The following is a 19,693-nucleotide window of genomic DNA, read 5'->3' as shown; positions in this document are numbered from 1 at the left end:
GGGTATTTCGGGTCCCATATCTTCCAAAGGACTTTTCCGTGTGCCTTGAAATTTCACAACCTTTTAACCTGATTGAACTACCAATGGTGTAAAAATAAACGTTGTAGCATAAGTCGAAAAAAAGCTCAATTTTTGCAATCGCAAATTTAACCGCTAAAAATCGCGAATTTTTCAGCCAAAAATACATTCAAATATAGCGCTTTTTATTCTCTAAAACAAGGAAAAAAAATCCTCGAAATTATATCGGACTATCAAAGTTTCAGGCTATCTTGTTTCCACTGCCAATTATATCTGGATACACTTTAGATGCTTATACCTATATACCGTCTGTCTCCGTCGCAAAAAAAAAAGACACAGATACATCAAACCCGGGTACTAGAAGGCTGACGGATATGCGCCGCCCAACTTTCGACCATCCGAACACCCTTAGCGGGACTTTAAAGTTCATACTTTATGCGCCTTTTAAATTGCGTCCTAGGACCGATTTTACTGAGAAAGTTTTAAAATACTTGCAATTTTTTTCGCTCGCATCGCTCGCAATACAGTTAATAAAGTCAACAAAGACCAATTTGCTGACAACAATAGTGAAATCATAAAACATCAATTTTTTCGCTCACTTCGCTCGCATTACACATTCTTTCTTTAAGTTTCTTTTCACTCTAGCAAGTGTCAAATTAGACGATGCTATCATCGTCCGTTTAAAGTAAATGCGAGAAAGAGTTAGGGCGTCAGAGGGCGGTTTACGGGAAAAAGTGGCCACTGCTTACTCCACCCGAATTTATCACGCCTCTCCTAAACTATTCCCTTTTTAGTGATCTTGTGTAGACGATAGGATCGTCTAGTGTCAAATTTGCTATTTATATTTAGTGATTTAGGGTGTCTTGGCAGTCGATTTTCAAAATTTTCTAGACGGCCCCAACCATGGTGGGGCCTGTTTTCCCCTTTTCTATTCATCAAAGATATATCTACTCTTGTCCACTAAAATATTTCCTTCCTCATTATGCCTAGGCAAATGAATTAGTAAAAGTTTAGAAACTGGTGGGTGGGGCCTGGGGGGGGGCACTCGATCTGAAAACGACCAAACGTTCGGCCCAAAATTTGGCTTCTAAAATCGGACCCTTCAGACCCTTACAGTACCTTACAGTGCAGTGAATTTCCTAGACTAGTAAACTAGTCGTTGAAAACAGACCCAGATACAAAAAATTCAAGCTCCAAATAAAAAGGATGGAAGGGTGAAGTTGCGTCTCTTTTCTGAATTTCAACGACTAGAAGCTACTTCCCTCGAAAAACGTTGTTTAATTTTACAACTATTTTTAGGATTTTGAGAATCCATCCAACTTTTTTGACTAAATGATATTTCATAGTAACATTGAACATGGTGGAATTTTTCCTCCAAAGTTGACCAATTTTGTGCCAATTTTACCAAAAAATTGGCCTTTTATCACAATTTCCTACCCTTACAGTGCAGTATTGTAATTTCCTACCCTTACAGTCCCGGGGAGGGGGGGTACTTAGGCAAAAATAGGTGCTGGGTATGTGCGGACGATAAGGGTCGGGATTTTCACCTTTCAAAGTCTCTCTAAGGGTTACAAAAATCAGGAAATTTTAAAGTAGTCTCTCTAAGAGTGGAAAAAATCACGATTTTTAGAAAAAAATTTTGATTTTGATATTGAGAGAAAAAATTACAAAAAAGTCCCACTAAGGGTAGGAAATTTTTGAAAATCGGAGAAAATTTTTTCGAAAAAGTCTCTCTAAGGGTCACTTTTTCACTTAAATTTGGTCTCTCTAAGGTTCGGTTTTCGGAGGTCCTGTCCGCACATACCCCTCATTCACCAACCCTAGTACCCCCCCCCGGGCTTACAGTGCACTAGCTGAACTATGAAAACCCCCGGGGGGGCAGTGGGTTTACCAACTGACGGTATGTGCGGCGAAAAAAATGGCTTTTAGAATCGCACCCTTACAGTGCAGAAAAAAATCGGTGAAATTCATACCCTTACAGTGCATTTTTTCAAATTTTAAACTCTTTTCGAGCAAAAATTTGCAATTTTTCCCAAATTTGCTGAAATTTCCACCCTTACAGTGCATTCATCAAAAAAAATTGACTTTGAACCTTCCAGAAAAATTTTCCCACAACGCCACTGTTAACAATATGAAATGAGAAAAACATGGCATGCTACCCACATGGTAGGGCCGTTGGGAACCTACGAATTCAGCGCGATCACCGTTTATGGGATCATCGCTTTATACCGATCAACACTTGCAACGAAAGTTTTAGGTGCTTTAGGAGTGGTTCTCGACCGTGCGACACCTGAGGCGGCAGCGGGAGTACCGTGTTTGAAATTGTAAGTATGAAATGACACCTCGCAGGATGTTCTGGTGAACTGAATCAAACCGAACTAAGCTTTTGAAGTGTCTAGCACTCTTGGCTCCCGACTATAAGGGGCAATCTACAGCAATGTAGTCATTTCAAATTTAGTGATTTGTCTACTTGTGGTCCGGGAATTCCCAAAAAAACTCTTATTGAGCAATTTACGGAACGCAAAATGTGTAACTTAACTGTTAACGTTCATTTCATTCGGCAAAGTAATTAGACTGGAGTCGTTTATAATGCATGTAATACTAATAATAAATACAAATAATGATACGGGATTTAGTTTGTATAAACGACTGGAAGAATCCGGTGTTCCAGCCTTATAGATACTGGGCCTAGCTACGCAGAAACTTGCGTAGCGAGAAAACAATTTATTAAGCAACAACAAACTCTCAAAATAAAATCAACTCAAATGAAACATTTTTAACACACAAATCCACACATATTTTATTTTTAAGAATTTTTTTTGAGCGGGAAAAAAATTTAATTGCAATATTGACACTTTTTTTTTTGTTTGGAGTTAGTGCACAAAGGTTTCTAGACGACTAAAATTTACTTTTTGCGAAGCGAATGTACATGAGCGAAGCAGTTTTGCTATCGTGTGTGCGTACCTTTAACTATCTATCCTTTCGACTCTCTATAAGGCAGGGAGAGGGGAAAAACGTTTCGTATCTCCGAGTCGCGCGACACCAAAATATTTAGGGGATAAAATACGTAGGATAATGCGGGAAATTTAATATAAATTATCTCCGTCATATTAAATTTGACGTATACGTCAGAATGATACGAAGAACGAGTTAACCCTCCGTGACCCGTGAAGTCATTATTTAGGAGATAACAAACGTGAAGAACATCCCGGGAAATGATAAAACAAATTACCTCCGTTATAGTAAATTGATATTATTTGAATCTATTGTAAAGCGAAAGTGATGCCATTATGCTTTTTCAAAAATCAAAACAAACATGGAACTTGGAAGGTTGTTGCTATTTATTCTCTTTTACTTTGTTGTCTTTGGTGTTCATGCTATTAATGAGTTGAATTAGATCAAGATTTTTGTATGATTGTCACAAGAAATGGCTTATGTTGTAGTGTACTTATCATTCTTTCCTGAATCAAATGTTTCCCATTTTGATGGTTGGAATGAGAGATGCCAATTTCTTGCAAAAAAAGGACAATTTTGTAATTTTCACTGACTTAGGTTAGTTTTCACTCAACCTTAGATCAAAATCTTCTTCTTCTGCAATATTGACTTAACTGAATTAGAAAAAGGTGAACTAGGGGAACCAAGGAGAACGGAGGTGAACTCATCTGGTAAACCGGCTGAATCGAGGTGAACCCAGAACCCAGATTATGCACAACTTCTTACAGTAAATTTTCTTTGTGCATTTTGAACGTGGAAAACCTTTGTTGTCAACACACTTTTGACAAGCCTTTAAAACATGGAAAATTTTTGTTTGTCAACCAGCTCACCCTAATAGAGACTTGTACGCATTCATAGTTTTGCGTTCTTTTAAACCACATGTACCGTGAGATTGGGTAACTTGCATCAGTGGAGGCTAACATGCACAGCCCTCAAATGAATGACCTGACTGGTCTTTAAAATACAACTACGCAGCTCTGCTCGCGCATCTTTACTCTACAATTTTTGTTTTGATTTAACTTTGTATTTTAATGACCAGCCAGGTCTTTCATTTGAGGGCAATGCATGTTAGCCTCCACTGATGCAAGCAAGTTACCCAATCTAACGGTAGTTAATTCCCGTGACAAACAATGATGAATGAATCTGTGTGGTACAGTCACTTTCTGTCGGGGTTGTGGATGGTGATGTGTGATATGTCGTTCTTTGATACAGTAAGCCAATTTTCCAGTGGGTTTGTGAGGAGGGGGCAGTTCCTATTCTTGCTGTTTTTATACTGACTTAAACTAAGGGCCAGGGCAAACCAGTCCAACATTTCATCCAACATGATTTTCCAATGTTGGATGAAATGTTTGATGGAAAAACTTGCGTTGGATGAAGCAAAAATCAAGGCCGGGGCAAACCGACATGACTTGGAAAAAAATGAAAATTCAAAAAGTAAAGAAAAAAGTACCACCAAACCAATCCAACACGAAAAATTACACAATCCAATGAGAGAGCTTCTTTGATCTCGCCGCAAATGTTGGATGAAATGTTTGATGGCGATCAAACTTCATCCAACACCGTCCAACACGATTTTTTTCTTCTTTTTTTGAATTTTCATTTTTTTTCCAAAAATTTGAATTGACGCAAACCGGTACCCTGAGTATCAGAGGTCAAGTTTTCAAAGAGAAAATTTTATGATATCCTCCTTTTTGTAAAGGTGAAGCGTGATGCTACAGATCAAATCTGTGTTTTGACTGGACTCACCAACCTTTATGATTATAAGGGTACAGTTTGTTTTTATTTTCAAAATGCCCTGAGTGTGTTTAGTGTTTTCATCTTCTTATATTGTTGTTCTTGACAATCGTTCAGCGTGAAACTGACAGTAGTTTAATTTTTTTTTTTTTTTTACTGACAAATAAAATTATGATATTGATACAGCTCTTCGACTTTTTGTTGACATCGAGCACTCTTTGCAACGGAAATAACTTGCTTTGTTTCTATATTGTTGTTTCTTTTTTAAACTTTTTTGCTATTTATTCTAGAAAATGAAAAATAGAACGGTTGAAGCTTCATTTTTCTCAATGAGAGATAATCTACAGATGTCATTTTTACAGAGAGGGACTATAAAAAATTTGCAAATGATAGGATATTCGGAAAGACTGCAGCAAATGTAAAGGAAAACTGCACAAATGCCGCGTCGTTGAATTTACAGTGTTTGTATTTCATTAAATGTTTTGCTTGCAACTTGCGAATCGAGGAGGCTCTGGAACGCTTCGCAACTTTTATACATATACGGCTTGTTTGCTTCATTTCTAATAAGTCTGAATTAGTCGTCTAGCTTGCTAGACTACAAAGTAATCTATAATGCCGCTACGCAAGGGAAATTCTGAAAAGCACAAAATGGATATATACTATCCGTAGATCTAGCACGATTTTTTTTCCTATCCGTAATTCCGTTTTCAGGGGGTATTGGGTCATTAACAGTTAGGTAGGGTCAGAGTTGCTAGTAACGGTTTGTCACTGTGCCGGGTGCATACTCGGCGCCTTGGGCCCCGCAGGGTTGCTAGTAACGGCTCGAATTTCAGTCAGGTTAAAAAAAGGGTACTTTTACCCATATTATGATAACATTACCCCCGTCTTTTTTGTCATTCTATAAGTATTTCCAAATTTTGTCTTCTGCTGTGCGAGTGTGGCTCAACGGTTAGCGTGTTGGCTTCAGAATCCGAAGGTCTTTCTTTAGTGGTGGTTCGAATCCGACCCGGTGCGATGATTTGATTGGTCGAAAAATGATTGACAGGTATCAAAACTTAGTCAGAAATGAGAAACTCAGTCTCAAACAGTCAGTAGAAGCAAAGATACAGAAGAAAGATAGGAAAGGAAAAGGAGTAGAAGGAGTGTTAGATATACGGATAGTAGTTATCACCTACCAATCAAACGCGAGGATCAAAATTTTTTAGCTGATCATCATCATGACGAGGTTTTTTTGTCTTCATCTTTTTAGTCTGGTAATCTGAAGTAAGAATTATATTTTCATTTGTAAGAATCTTTTCTCCCAATCAATCTTTTACATGTATGACTGTACGAAACCAAAATAGGAAACTTCTGTTTATGTTGGCTTGTTGTTGAAAAATGTCTTTGAATGCGGGCAAAAATGCAGCTGCAGTTGAAGCAGTGAATAAGTTTGTCACAAACAACCAAAACATTGGGATAGGAAGTGGATCCACCATCGTGTTCGCTGTAAAGAGATTGGCTGAAAGAGTTACTGCAGAAAATTTGCAAGTGAAATGTGTTCCAACATCATTTCAAGCAAAACAATTGATAACAGAAAACAATTTGTTTTTGAGTGACCTTGAACAGACCCTAGAGGTATGAAGCTTTCCATTCTTTTGATCAGTTTGAACATATCATTCTTTCAAGAAAAATTTGAGCATTCCAATCAATTTTTCTTAAGATTTAGAGCGTTATTAATCAAACAAGAAGCTTCAAACTGATATTGCATCAAAGCGCAATCATCAAACGTAAAGGTGTCCCAGCCCATCTGAAATCATCATGGTACATGGAATATAAAGTCCATTTTTATAAACAAGTTTTTATTTTATTGTTTTAACGGCTCACTTATCCCCCCATCAGATTTTTTAAAGGCAAAAGTAGTTGAGCTCCAGCTTCTGGACTAGGGATGTCAATTCTTAATTGTTTTCAAGTCAGAAAATTCAGTGTGGATGGAAAATGTGTAATATTTTGCAGTGAAAAAAAAACATGTTCTAAAACATGCTCTTGAATACTTAAACCCAAGACACTCGAGATATTATTCAAACTTATCAGGTTCAATGTAATCATGCTTTGATTATTTTTAATATAATTTTGGATGGGACAAAGTTTTGCAGATTTTTAAATAAAATTTTTACATATTTCCAAAACAGGGGGGGGGGTCGGTACTAAAATCTCAGACATCATGACATTTAGTGACGTGGTGGTACTGCAAAAAAGCTCAAAAATAATTTCAGTACCATGTGTACTAAAATACCAAAAAGGGTGGTCCCTTTAAAAAGAAGTTTTTGAAAAATCTTAGTATTTTGTTCTAAAATCAGCCAAAATGGAGCATTTTTTTAACAATTGGAAAAAAATTGATTTTTTTCTTGAGGACTTTTCGAAAAAATCTTCAGAAATCTTTCAGAATTTTTCCAATTTTTGAAATATTTTTTAAAAATATTTTTATGTACAGTTCAGCACAGTTTAGTAAAAAAATTATATTATTTTGCAGATTGATGCACTAAATTCAAATAATTTTGTAACAATGACCCCATTTTAGTAAATTTAAAGCCGTAAAAGGGCAAAAAATGGGTGGTATCTATGTTAAATTGCTCAAAATAATTTTAGTACATGTGTCCTAAAATAACATTTTTGAAAAATAGGTGGGGGTATGTCAAAAATTTGCGAAAATCCTTTTAGTACTCATGTATGTATTACATTTTAGTACTGACCCCCCCTGTCCAAAACTAATATCCCAAAGTAATAGGATTATTGTAGAGAGCTTTTTTCAGACTTGACTCTCTCACTGCAGCATAGCAAAGGTTCCGATGGCCGATATCAAATAACTTCTATTTTTTTTATTCTGTAGCTGGACATTGCAATCGATGGAGCAGATGAAGTTGATATAGAGGGAAATTGTATCAAGGGAGGTGGAGGTTGCTTAACCCAAGAAAAAATAGTTGCATCATGTGCAAAAACTTTCATTGTCATTGCTGATTCTACAAAAAGTTCTACTAAGCTTGGGGAAAAATGGAAGAAAGGGGTTCCAATTGAAGTATTACCTATGGCATACAGAGTTGTAATGTTAAAACTAGAACAATTAGGCTTGAAACCAATCTTAAGAATGGCAAAATCCAAAGCAGGACCACTTGTGACTGACAATGGAAATTTTATTATTGATTTTGGATTCGATGAAATTTCAGATTGGAAATCGATGAATGATAAGATCATCAACATACCAGGTGTTGTAGAAACTGGACTTTTCATTAAGATGCACAAATGTGCCATTTTTGGAAACCAGGATGGTTCCATAACTACTGTAAATCTATAGAATATATATTTTGAGTTTTAAAATTTGTATCTTTTTTATTCAGACTTATTTTTTGCTATTATTTATTTTTCTTAGAAAATCAAAGAAAAAAGTTGTTTAGTATAATGAGACCTTGTGTAGATTTGATAAATGTTTTAATGTTTACATAAGTAAGTAAGTAAGTAAGTAACTATTTATTTACCATTTGAACACTTAAAATACATGAGACGGTATCCACAAAATAAAAAAGGATGGAGACCGCCTTATAGCCTGGACTAATCATAAAGATGCGGCCACCTAAGTGCAAGTAACAATTGTAAAATACATAAATTATTTCAGTAGATTAATTTGAAAATTTTTATTTATTTACGGATTAAAGATAAGCTGTGGGTAGGGAGTGTGCTCAGTATTCCCTAACACAGTGAGTAAAGGCAAGAGATTTGACAAAGCTAGAATCAGATGAGCTCAGAGTAATATTTGGATAAGATCGCTGAATACTATTCCATTGTATTATGCAGATTTTAGAAAAAGATTTGTTACCAAAAGTAATGGTATTGTAGGAAGGAACAAAAAGGAGCTTCAATCTTGCTCCTCTGGTACCTTGATTATCGTCACCTTCAGCTTCAAGCTGAACAAATTCAAAAAAATTAAGAAGATCTTGGGGTAATCTATTGTTCAAGAATTTGTGAACAAATGAAATATTAAGAGATTTGACTAGGTCAAAGATTTTAAGAATTTTAAGATCAGAAAAGAGTGGAGAAGAAGGACATTGAAAGGAATTAAAAGTCATGAGACGTAAGGCTTTCTTTTGAAGAATAAATATAGGTTTGGATGTGGTGTTTTCAGTGAGGCCCCAGAGCTGACAACCATATTGGAGATGAGAGTGAAATAGAGCGAAGTAGATGTTAACTAGAGTTTTTGTTGGAACGTAGTGCCTGAGCTTAGATAAGATACCATTTGCTCGAGCAAGTTTGGCTGACAAAAAAGTGGTGTGAGCTTTCCAATTGAGATGCGAATCAATCAAAATACCAAGATATTTGATATGGGAGCTTTGAAAGATTTTCTTACCTCCGATTTTAAGAAAAGGGATGAAAGGAAGAGGTTTGCGACAATGTCTAAAGATTAAAAATTCTGTTTTCCCTGCATTAAGGGAAATTTTATTCGCTTTCAACCATGTTTGGAGGGATCTCAAGTCACGATTGACTCTGTTGCATAATGAAAGCAGATCAGGGTTAAAATGTAAGAGGTGGGTATCATCAGCAAAATGAAAAGTTTCACTTGAAAAGATGGCATTGTGAAGATCGTTTATATAAATTAAAAATAAAAGGGGTCCAAGAACAGAGCCTTGTGGAACTCCATGAGGAATTATTTTAATAGAAGACTCAGTGGAGGAGATGGAAACAAACTGAGATCTATTGGATAGATACGATCTAAACCATTCATTAGCTTTGCCTCTGATTCCATAATGATTTAATTTTGAAATCAGAATAGAGTGATCAACAGTGTCAAAAGCCTTTTGCAAATCAACAAACACACCGCATGCAAAGTCACCACTATCAAGAGATTTACAAATACGTTCAACAATGTTAAGCAAAGTGTGGATTGTTGAGTGAGATCTACGAAAGCCAAATTGACGTTCAAAAAATACGCGATGAGAATCTAGAAAAGTAATGATACGAGAGTACATAAGTTTTTCAAGAATTTTTTCGATGTTGGAAAGTAAAGAAATTGGGCGGTAATTAGAGATCTCAAGAGGGGAGCCCTTGTTTTTGAAAACAGGAATTACTTTGCAAAGTTTAAGCATTGTGGGGAAAGAACCACATTCAAAAGAAAGGTTAAAAAGAAAAGATAGCGGTCCAGAAAGGTCAAATTTTAAAAGGCGAAGGATTTTTTGGGGGATGCTATTGGGACCAGATGATTTATTTAGGGGAAGGGATTTAATAATTAATAAAACTTCAGCTGGGTGACACGGTCAAGAAAAATAGAATTTCTGATGCGGTTCTTAAGATAATGGGAAAAGTGATGGTTGGTTGGACCAATTTTGGAGCGAACAGTCTCTGCAATGGATGTAAAAAAGTCATTGAAGCCATTGGCAACAACTTTTGGATCTGAGGTAAGATGACCATTAACACGAATAGACGAGGGAGATGATTTAGAATTTGAGCCAATGATCTCTCTGATACCTTCCCAGACTTTCAAAATATTAGTAGCATGGACAGAGAAAAACCTGGAATAATGATTATTTTTGCTCTTACGTGTAAGAGTAACTATGAGGTTTTTGTAAGTTTTGTACCGTTGATAATAAAAAGTTTTCATAATTGGGTCTTTGGTTTTGATATATTTCCTTGAGTAATATTGGCGTTGAGAAATTGATTTGATAATCCCAGGGGTGATCCATGGTTTAGCTCTGGTTTTTTGTTGGCGTTTTGTCACAATTACAGTTGGAACATGTTGATCAATTAGGTTTTGAATTAGATCATAGAATGTTTTGAAAGCTTGATCAACATCTGTTATGTGATATAATTTGTTTGCCCAATCAGTGCCAAGAAAGTCTAGAATAAAATTTTTCCAATCTTTCCTAGAAGATTTACCAGGCTTTGGTTTTGTTAGAAGAACCACAGATAAGGTGAAATTGGGGAAGATGATCAGAGATGGAATAAAGCAGATTACCTGAAAAACTGTGTTTTTCAGAAATTGAGGAAAAGATATTATCAATAAGTGTCATAGAGTGGTCAGTAATACGAGTAGGAAGGAAAATATTAGGTATAAGAAAGTGTGATCCAAAGTTGTTCAGGTAAGATAATATGTTAGAATCGGAAGGAGCATTGAGAAGATTAATGTTGAAATCACCAAGAAGAATAATTTGTTTATTTTCTTTGTTAATTTTATTTAAAAATGATTCTATGAGTTTGTTTGTTTTTTACATCACCACGCATAATTTAAAGTCATTTTTAGTATCACTCAATACCTCTAATTTTTTCAACCAAATTATAAATTGAAATGATTTGTATTATTCTCATTTAAAAATTGTTTGTTAAAGATGCTAAGATGATTATTAGAAGGAAGCTTCTTTTATTAACAAGACAAACGCGTCCAAGTATTTCAAAGGGAATCTTGAAAATGTCAACTGAAGGAAAGATGAAATATCCAGATGGAAATTATGTATTTTATAAGCAAAGAAAGGGCATCCAATCAAAACCAGGAATCATATTTTGCTCAGGTTATGAGTCTAATTTGAATGGAAATAAAGCTCAATATTTAGACAATTATTGTAATGAAAGAAGTTTGTCTTATATGAGATTTGATTATTTCGGACATGCATATTCAAGTGGAAAACTTGTGGAAGCTACACTGTCACAATGGAAGCAGAATTTTATTGACGTTCTTGACAAGCTTACAACAGGTAACTATGAAAACCTTATTCTATTTCCAGTAGCATTGAGGGGGCAATGAAACGGTAAAACAGGACAGGGCACCAGCATAGGACTGGTTATAACAGATTTTTTTATGGTGTGAATGTGTTTTTCTTTCAGATTTGAACATACTTGAAATTTCTTTGGAATCATTCACTTATTATACCAATAAGTTCAAACATTGGAATTGAGTTGTTGCTATTTATCTACTTTTGAACTACTTAATTGATCTTTTTTGTAAAACAATTGATTTTTTATTAAATTTAGGTCCACAAATTGTAGTTGGTTCTAGTATAGGTGGATGGGTATCCATTCTTGGTGCAATTGAGCGTCCTGATAGAATACATAGTTTGGTCTCAATTGCAAATGCAACTGATCTCATGTCTCACAGGTATAAATGCTGCTTTCTTGTTTACTTTGACTATTCTCACTCTTAAGAAGAATAAAACAAAGTTTAGCTGAGTTTTAACATTAGACTTAAAGACTTGGGATCTTAGGATCTCAGGATCTAGATGCTCAAAAATGTTCTAAAAAGGCTGAGAATATAGCCTGGAAGCCACTTAACCCCTCCGAAATCGAAAAATCCAATTAAACAAAGTGAAAGTAGCGAAACTGCAGTTCTTGTCTAAGATTTAAATTCTGAAAAACATTAAAATACCCAAAATTGCCAATATTCTTTGGCGCCAATTTTGTAGTAGTAGTATATACGCACAGCAAAAGATGTGCCGCCATACACCATAATGCCATATTTTGGTCAACCCCTCTTACATCATGGGTTGACATGAGGTTAACTTTAGTCACTTGCCAAGTGAAACTTTTCACCTAGTGGGAATAGAACTGTCAACTCCTACATAGTAGCCAATGATGATGAGAACTTACCTACCTTTAGAATTGTTTTTTGAATTATTTATTTGTAATGTGGTTTTAACTACAGCGTACATATTTTTTTCATCAGGTACAATGACAAATTGGAATCAATAAAACAGGTTGGATGTTACACTGATCCAAGATATGGCATTACTATAGGATATGAATTCATAATTGATACCGTCAAAAACACACTCTTAGATTCAAAAAATAAAATCCCTATCCATTGTCCAGTACGTTTGCTTCATGGAATGGCTGATGATGTTGTCCCTTATCAAAATTCTTTAAAAATTGCAGAAAAAGTTGCAAGTGATGATGTTTTAGTTCAACTTGTTAAAAATGGAGATCACAGAATGAGTACAATGGAAAATTTGACAATGCTGAGCAGAACTCTGGATGATCTTTTATGATTTTTGATATTATTCAAATAATGTCGAGTTGAAGTGAAGTGAAGTTTTGTTTGGAATCAGTTGGAGTTGATGGTCTAAAAGAATTATTCATAATAAATAAATATATTGAATTTAATAAATATATCTAGGTAATTTCTACGTGTGTATAAATTTTTTTTTGCAAATATTAGTTCAACATAGTGTTTTGTACATATCCCACAGCCAAAAGCAAATTCAGGTGAACTTTTATAGGTCAAAGATATTTTACCCATGGTGATAACATTTTCCGTAGCATTCTCATAGAATGCAACCCCCCTGGTTCTTAGGGGGGGGCTAGAGCCTAAAGTTCTGGTTGGGGGCTCTTTTTCCCTAAGATCAGGGGGGGGGCTACTTACTCAGGGGGGGGGCTATTTGTTTAGGTCTGTTGACTGGGGGCTAACCTAACAACTTTTTCCAAGAACTAAGAAATTTTTCTTACTTCTTATTTTTGATACCCTTACAGTGCACTTTTTCAAAATTTTCCAAGAAAATGTGGAATTTTTCCTCTGAAATTGACCAATTTTGTACCAATTTTACCAAAAAATCGGCCTTTTATCACAATTTCCTACCCTTACAGTGCAGTTCAGTGCAGTTTTGTAATTTCCTACCCTTACAGTGCACTAGCTGAACTATGAAAAACCTACCCTTAAGGGCCGAACGTATGGTAGGCATTTAAACCTTGAGTGCCCCCCCCCCCGGGTGTAATAATGAAGTCGTACTATTGACGTTTGTTGATAAGAATTTCAAAGAAGACATTATACATTTGGTATCTCTTTCTCTTGTGTGGACATGCAAAATGAAGACCCTGCATTGTTTGAAATTTTTTCCATTCTAACATTTTTGTTTTTTGTGTATTTTGGTAGGGGGGCTGTCTATTTCGAATTTTGGTGGGGGCTAAATCTCTGGGGGGGGCTGAACCTTCAGGGGGGGGGGCTTCAACCCCTCTGCACTCTATGATTCTCTCAAAACGAACTTATAACGATTTTTTAAAACTTTGACAAAATTATTAGCTCTCAAACAAAAGGGGAGAGAGTCAACACCACAGAACACCAAAGTAGCTAAATTTTTATAAAATTGAGCAAAATTTAAAGCTTCGAGGCATTTTGATTGATTTTCTTCACTCTTCTGTCTGGAGTAGAAATTATTATTCAACCTGATCATTTTTTATACATTGCCTTGCTTTCCCTTTTTTTTCGTCTGTAGGCCACTTTTTAAATGCATAGCCTTTCATTAATTTTATTTAGCTTTGTTTTAGAACAATAAACATATTTCCTAATTTTAATGGGACTATTGATACATTAATAATATGTTATTTTGAAATGATTGTTGAAGGCAAATTGCTCTCTCAAGATGGCAGTTTTATCTTTTACAAACAACGAAAAGCTATCAATCTTTCAAAACCTGGTGTGGTATATTTAGCTGGTTACGGGTCTGACTTGAATTGTAAGAAAGCCAAACATGTAGACCAGTATTGTGCAGAGAATGGTTTATCTTGTTTGAGATTTGATTATTCTGGTCATACTCATTCAAGTGGAAATCTTGTAGATGCAACACTTTCATTATGGAAACAGAATTTTCTTGACATTCTTGACAAATTAACAACAGGTGATTAAAATTTAGCTATCTATTGGGCTCTTTTGCTCTGTCCGGGGGGCCAAAAGTTACTTTGTCCGGGAGGTAAATCACTGAAAATTGTTATATCCTCCACCCCCCCATATTCAAATTATTTCTGGAATAGCCCATTGCAAGATTTATTCAATTTATAATTTTTGGTGTGTATAACATTATAAAGAAAGTGAAGCTAGAAATTAGATTCTTTCTAACGTTTAAATGCAGTAAATTTAAATTCTCTTTTACTGTTTGAATATCTTAAATTCATCCAAAAAAGTGTATTTTCTATCCATGTCCGCAGATCATTGTTTGCTCAAGCATGGGGTGTTGGGTGGCTATACTTGGCACTCTTGATCGACTAAATCGAATTCATAGTATAATCTCAATTGCAAGTGCTGTTGATACAATGTACCATAGGTTAGCTCATATAAAAGCAATTAATATTTTTTAGTTTGCACAGATTTTGAATCTAGTTGCCCTAAACTTATTTTCCAAGTTATTAGCTTCTTTTAACACTGTAAAAAAATTGATATATTCAAAAGTTTAACACAAAGAACACGCTCTGCCTTTAGGTTTAAAGAGTTTTCAGAAGACGAGAAAAACACCATAAAGCAACAAGGGTATTGGATTGGCCCAAAAACAGGTTCTGTATTTGGGTACAACTTTTTACAAAGTTGTATTGATAATACGCTAATGACTGTAAAGGAAAAGCAGATTCAAATCTATTGTCCCATTCGTATTTTACATGGAATGAGTGATGATGTAGTTCCATATCAAGTATCATTGAAACTTTCCAAAATGATTTCCAGTAATGATATTGAAGTTCATTTGGTGAAACATTTTGATCACATGATGAACTCTGATGAAGCCTTGGCATTGTTGAGCAAAGTTTTAGACGAAATGGTTAAGGTTGGTTTGGATTCTGATGTTTATTTACAAGCACCTTCTAAGCTTTGATTATTCCTAATTATCATGAAAGGGTACACAATGTGATCTGTAGAGAAATATGCAGCATATTTCTCAACTTAGAACCTTGATGAAAGGTTTTGTTTTTAAATAAGAGTGATAAAGTTTGCTTTCTCATCATTTTTAATTCACAAGCTTTTCATATTGTATTGACACGGATGTGGAGCAAGACTGGTCAGAAAGAGGAAAAGAAAAACATTTTTTCGCTTATATCAGCATAATATAACAAAAGGCAGACACTGCCCTGATATGAAATAATGGGTTTGATATAAAACGAAAACACTTATGCAAAAATAAAACCTTTAACGATTACAAGTGATGATAAAATCATTAATTCATTTTTAGAAAAATCAAGAAATCATTTTAAATTTCAAAAAAGAATCAATCTGAACAATCAATGAAATGCGTGATTGATTAAGAATGTCAATTGAAGGGAGATTAGAACTGGAAAATGGAGATTATATCCATTATATCCAGCGAAAAAGCCAAAACTTTACCAGACATGGGATTATTTATGTACATGGTTATGAATCCCACTCTAATTGCCGACAAGCTAGATTTCTAGACAAATTTTGTACTGACAATGGTTTATCTTTTGTAAGATTTGATTTTTATGGTCATGGAAAATCGAGTGGTACCTTATATGATTTGACGTTATCTAAAATGAAACAAAATTTTCTTGATGTTTTGGATAAGTTAACTCAGGGTAATGTATTCTCATTATTTTTCAAGGTTTTGTTGGGGGTCATAATCAAAGGCGTCCAAAGTCGTTATAAGAGCATAATCATTTCTGATTATTCACGTTAAAAAGTCGGTTAGTGTAAAACACAGGTCACAGGTCACAGGTCACGGGTCACAGGTCACGGGTCACAGGTCACAGGTCATACAAATTACAGACCGGAAAACTGTAACGCACTCGTAACATACAACCCATAACATACAACTCATAACAAAAGTTTCTGAAAATATTATATGTAAAGGAAATGTAATATCAAAATATGGTATTTAGAAGACTTAAACGACAAATCATCAACCCCAAAAATTGACAACAAATGACACCTAAATTATGTAAATAATGATGTTATCTCAAAGTATGAGGTTTTGTACACCAATTAACAATAAAATATTTATCATGCGTAATAGGATGCCGACGCTACAAGTGGATATAGATTGACAGGTTTTGAAAACAATAAATACTCCAAGAGAGCTGTTTTAGAGAGATGAAAATAGTGACGTCATTTTATCAAAAATACTAAGCAGGGGATAAAAATATTAAAACATTTATAAAATATAATCCCATTGACGCTATTTTCATCAATTCTTGTTATCATACCCAAGGTGATGCAGGAGATAAAATGAGATATGACATTAGTGATCGTGAAATAGCTATTTTCCTGTTAGGAGCTGTTTAAGGCAAAGGTGAGATCGATATTCGAATATTTCTTTATTCTTTGTATATAACATTCGTAACATGCGTATAACATTGAAAAGATAACTTTTTTGCATGTGTGATATAGATGTAATATATAATACAAGTATTACAGGTCCGTGTTATACACGGCATAAAACGCAAAATCACGTGGTAAGCACGTGGGTAGAATTTTAGCTTTAAAATAGTTCTAGATCAATAAAATACCTTTGGAATTATATCATTGACATTAACAACTGTTTTTCAAACATTTTCTTTGTGTTTTACAGTAATCAAAGCTGACCTGTCAACACTGACCTGTGACCTGTGACCTGCGTTTTACACTAACCGTTAAAAAGTGGTTTCAAAATGATCTTAATAGACTGGTTCCATGTGGCCTCATTTTCACCAACAATTAGCCATTTTTCTAGGACATGGTAGAAAGAATATGTACATGATGATTCAGTAAAACCTTGATAGCTCAAAGTCTTATAATATTTTTCCATTTGGAAATAAAGTTTTTTGTTTGTTTGTAGGTGAAATTTATATCAATAAGGAACAGATAGCTTGCGTGAGGTTTACTTGAAGATACTCCATAACTGGATTTTGCCGATCCGGTTTATAGGTATCAATTTCTGTAAAAGTGCGCGAAATAACACAAACATTATTATTTTAGGCCCACAAATCATCATTGGTTTTAGTATTGGCGGTTTGGTTTCATTTGTTGGAGCCTTGGAACGACCAGAGAGAATCCATAGCATTATTTCAATTTCAAATGCTGCTGATGCAACTTACAACAAGTAGGAATCGCCTTCAACACCCCTGTGACACAGACCTGCTGGGACCCCTACCCCCACTTGATAATTTTGCCAAAACTTTAACCCATTGGGAAATTGACTTTGGTCTTATCCCCCATTTGAAATTCAAGGGAAAGAATTGCACTCAAAAGAACACCTACTGGATTTTTTCGACTTTGGAACAATAGAATTTCTATCCCAATTGAGATTTTGATAGAAATTTTCATCCCCACTGTAAGAAAAATTCTCATTGTGAGAAAACTTCTTACAGGGACTGCGAGACAATTTATTATTCAACAAAAAGACAAATTATACTTTCTACCAGGCCCAAATACATTTTTTTTGTTGAATAATAAATCCCAAAACTTACCAATACCGAGTTTATTTTCACAATTAAAGGAGATCTTGAAAATTAATTTCAAAGATAATTAATAAAAATGTGTTTTTGAAAAGAGGGACTAATCAATTCATGTGAATTATGAGGAATAAATTTCATTCTCTCTTGGTTTTTTTTTTGACAAAATGTAAAGAAGTAGAGCCTTGTGGCGAGTATCTCTTCCACACTTTCTTAATTTTTTAGAACTGGATAATTTTAAATGGAAAATTTCTGGAGGATATCGACGCTGTAATCGTGTCGTACTTTCATTGGGCTTGCTATTCCAGAAAAATTTGTACCCCTAATGTTGTGGAGGTTTTTTTTGGGAAAGGTGACCTCCTGGATTTTTTCAAGTATCAAGCCCTCCTTGGATTATTTTTCTCATTTTGTGGACCACCTTGGATTTTTTACCTCGTTTTACTGACCACCCTGGATTTTACACCTCATTTTACTGACCAAAACGAAAATTTGAAAAAGGAACAAATTTCATATGATACTTTCTTGTTTCATAGCTTTCATATTCACAGAACTGATGAAGAGAGACAAATGGTCAAAGATAAAGGTTACTTCATGAGCAGAGTAAATCATGTTGTTTGTTATGACTTGTGCATTGACAGTAAAAACCACTTACTCGTGCACGACTCTGTTAAAGAAATCGCCCTGAATTGTCCTATACGTTTCTTGCATGGTATGTCTGATACAACTATACATTGGAAAGTCTCTGTGGCGTTAGCCAAGAAGGTTGTTAGTCAAGATGTCAAAGTTCAACTGGTGAAAACAGCAAAACATGGATTTAATTCTAAAAACGAGTTGAATATACTGAAAGAGACTTTGAATGAATTGGTTGGAATGGATAGCCATAAATCTAAATTGTAAAAGTATTGTAATGCTAATAATATGATTTTCAAATTTACATATTTTTCCCATTTTTCTTTTTTCTTTTTGATGGTTTCCTTCACTAAGCATTGCGCTGTAGTTTTGATGAAGATGATAAATAGACTTTGTGAACTTACTAAAACTTTTAACGCCACACATTATTCTATACATATTTTTAAAATTTTAAGCTGCAACCAGTAATATCAATTAGGTATTATTGTTTTTTTTTACAAAAAGCAAACCAAATCATTTATCGAATTTGGCTCTAACCTTTAGATCTAATTAAAAGAGTACAATATTTTATCATTTAAAATCTCCAAAAATTGTAAATAAATGAATATGAATAGACAAACTTTCACGTCAACGATTGAAGATGACCATAACATTTTTTTGCGTTTAAATTTTTCTTTTATTTACCTTGTCACTTATACCATCATCAGCTTCGAAGAGGAAGAAGAAGATTTTTGATGACCCTAATAAATTTCCTTGAAATAGACCTTTTCCTATTCAAATATTTAACGTGATGATTATGTCTCTTGCGAGACATTAAATGATTATTTTGTGAATAGGAACTAGTTTTAATAAAATCCGCTGGAAGTTAATCACCATGGCAATAATTTCAAAACGAGGCAAATGATGTTCGTATCGTAATACATGGGAAGGTCTATTCCTGTGGGATTGCCTTTCTCTTTTTACCAAAACTGAGGATTATAAAGCTCTTTTCTTATTTTAGTAAAAAATGCTCAATAGATAGTTAAAACAATGTCATACAAGAGACCACAAAAATAAGGAGAAAATTATGTCTAATCAAGACATTAAATTAATATCATCATTGCAAGCAAGGAAGAGGTGTAAGTTACGTTCAAATCTTAATATTATTTTTTCAATTCAAAAAAGC

The 19,693-nt window shown here is 34.5% G+C and overlaps 3 protein-coding genes across 5 annotated transcripts; all 3 read left to right on the top strand.

Annotated features, from left to right (window-relative positions):
* Positions 1-5,985: 5,985 nt before the first annotated feature.
* LOC136803732 (palmitoyl-protein thioesterase ABHD10, mitochondrial-like) lies at positions 5,986-18,834 on the top strand. 3 transcript variants are annotated; one of them, XR_010846196.1, is made up of 3 exons: positions 5,986-6,009; positions 17,423-17,546; positions 18,432-18,834. XR_010846196.1 is itself a non-coding variant. In XM_067060452.1 (3 exons), exons 1-3 carry the CDS (start codon positions 14,081-14,083, stop codon positions 18,793-18,795), a joined length of 774 nt encoding a protein of 257 aa, XP_066916553.1. In that variant the 5' UTR covers positions 14,018-14,080; the 3' UTR covers positions 18,796-18,834. The 3 variants fall into 3 exon arrangements, 2 of the variants coding, with proteins under 2 accessions (XP_066916553.1, XP_066916552.1); XM_067060452.1 differs by lacking the exon at positions 5,986-6,009 and adding an exon at positions 14,018-14,366; XM_067060451.1 differs by lacking the exon at positions 5,986-6,009 and adding an exon at positions 15,409-16,044.
* LOC136803735 (ribose-5-phosphate isomerase-like) lies at positions 6,060-8,179 on the top strand. The gene is made up of 2 exons (XM_067060454.1): positions 6,060-6,360; positions 7,613-8,179. The coding sequence occupies exons 1-2, from the start codon at positions 6,124-6,126 to the stop codon at positions 8,072-8,074; spliced, it is 699 nt and encodes a 232-aa protein (XP_066916555.1). The 5' UTR covers positions 6,060-6,123; the 3' UTR covers positions 8,075-8,179.
* Positions 11,176-12,985, top strand: LOC136803733 (palmitoyl-protein thioesterase ABHD10, mitochondrial-like). The gene is made up of 3 exons (XM_067060453.1): positions 11,176-11,456; positions 11,734-11,857; positions 12,422-12,985. The coding sequence occupies exons 1-3, from the start codon at positions 11,192-11,194 to the stop codon at positions 12,741-12,743; spliced, it is 711 nt and encodes a 236-aa protein (XP_066916554.1). The 5' UTR covers positions 11,176-11,191; the 3' UTR covers positions 12,744-12,985.
* Positions 18,835-19,693: the final 859 nt, after the last annotated feature.

Source organism: Clytia hemisphaerica, unplaced genomic scaffold, assembly GCF_902728285.1.
Source record: "Clytia hemisphaerica strain Z4C2 unplaced genomic scaffold, Clytia hemisphaerica genome assembly, whole genome shotgun sequence".
In the NCBI taxonomy this organism is placed as follows: Eukaryota; Metazoa; Cnidaria; class Hydrozoa; order Leptothecata; family Clytiidae; genus Clytia; species Clytia hemisphaerica.
This window is presented reverse-complemented; position numbering and strand designations above follow the sequence as displayed.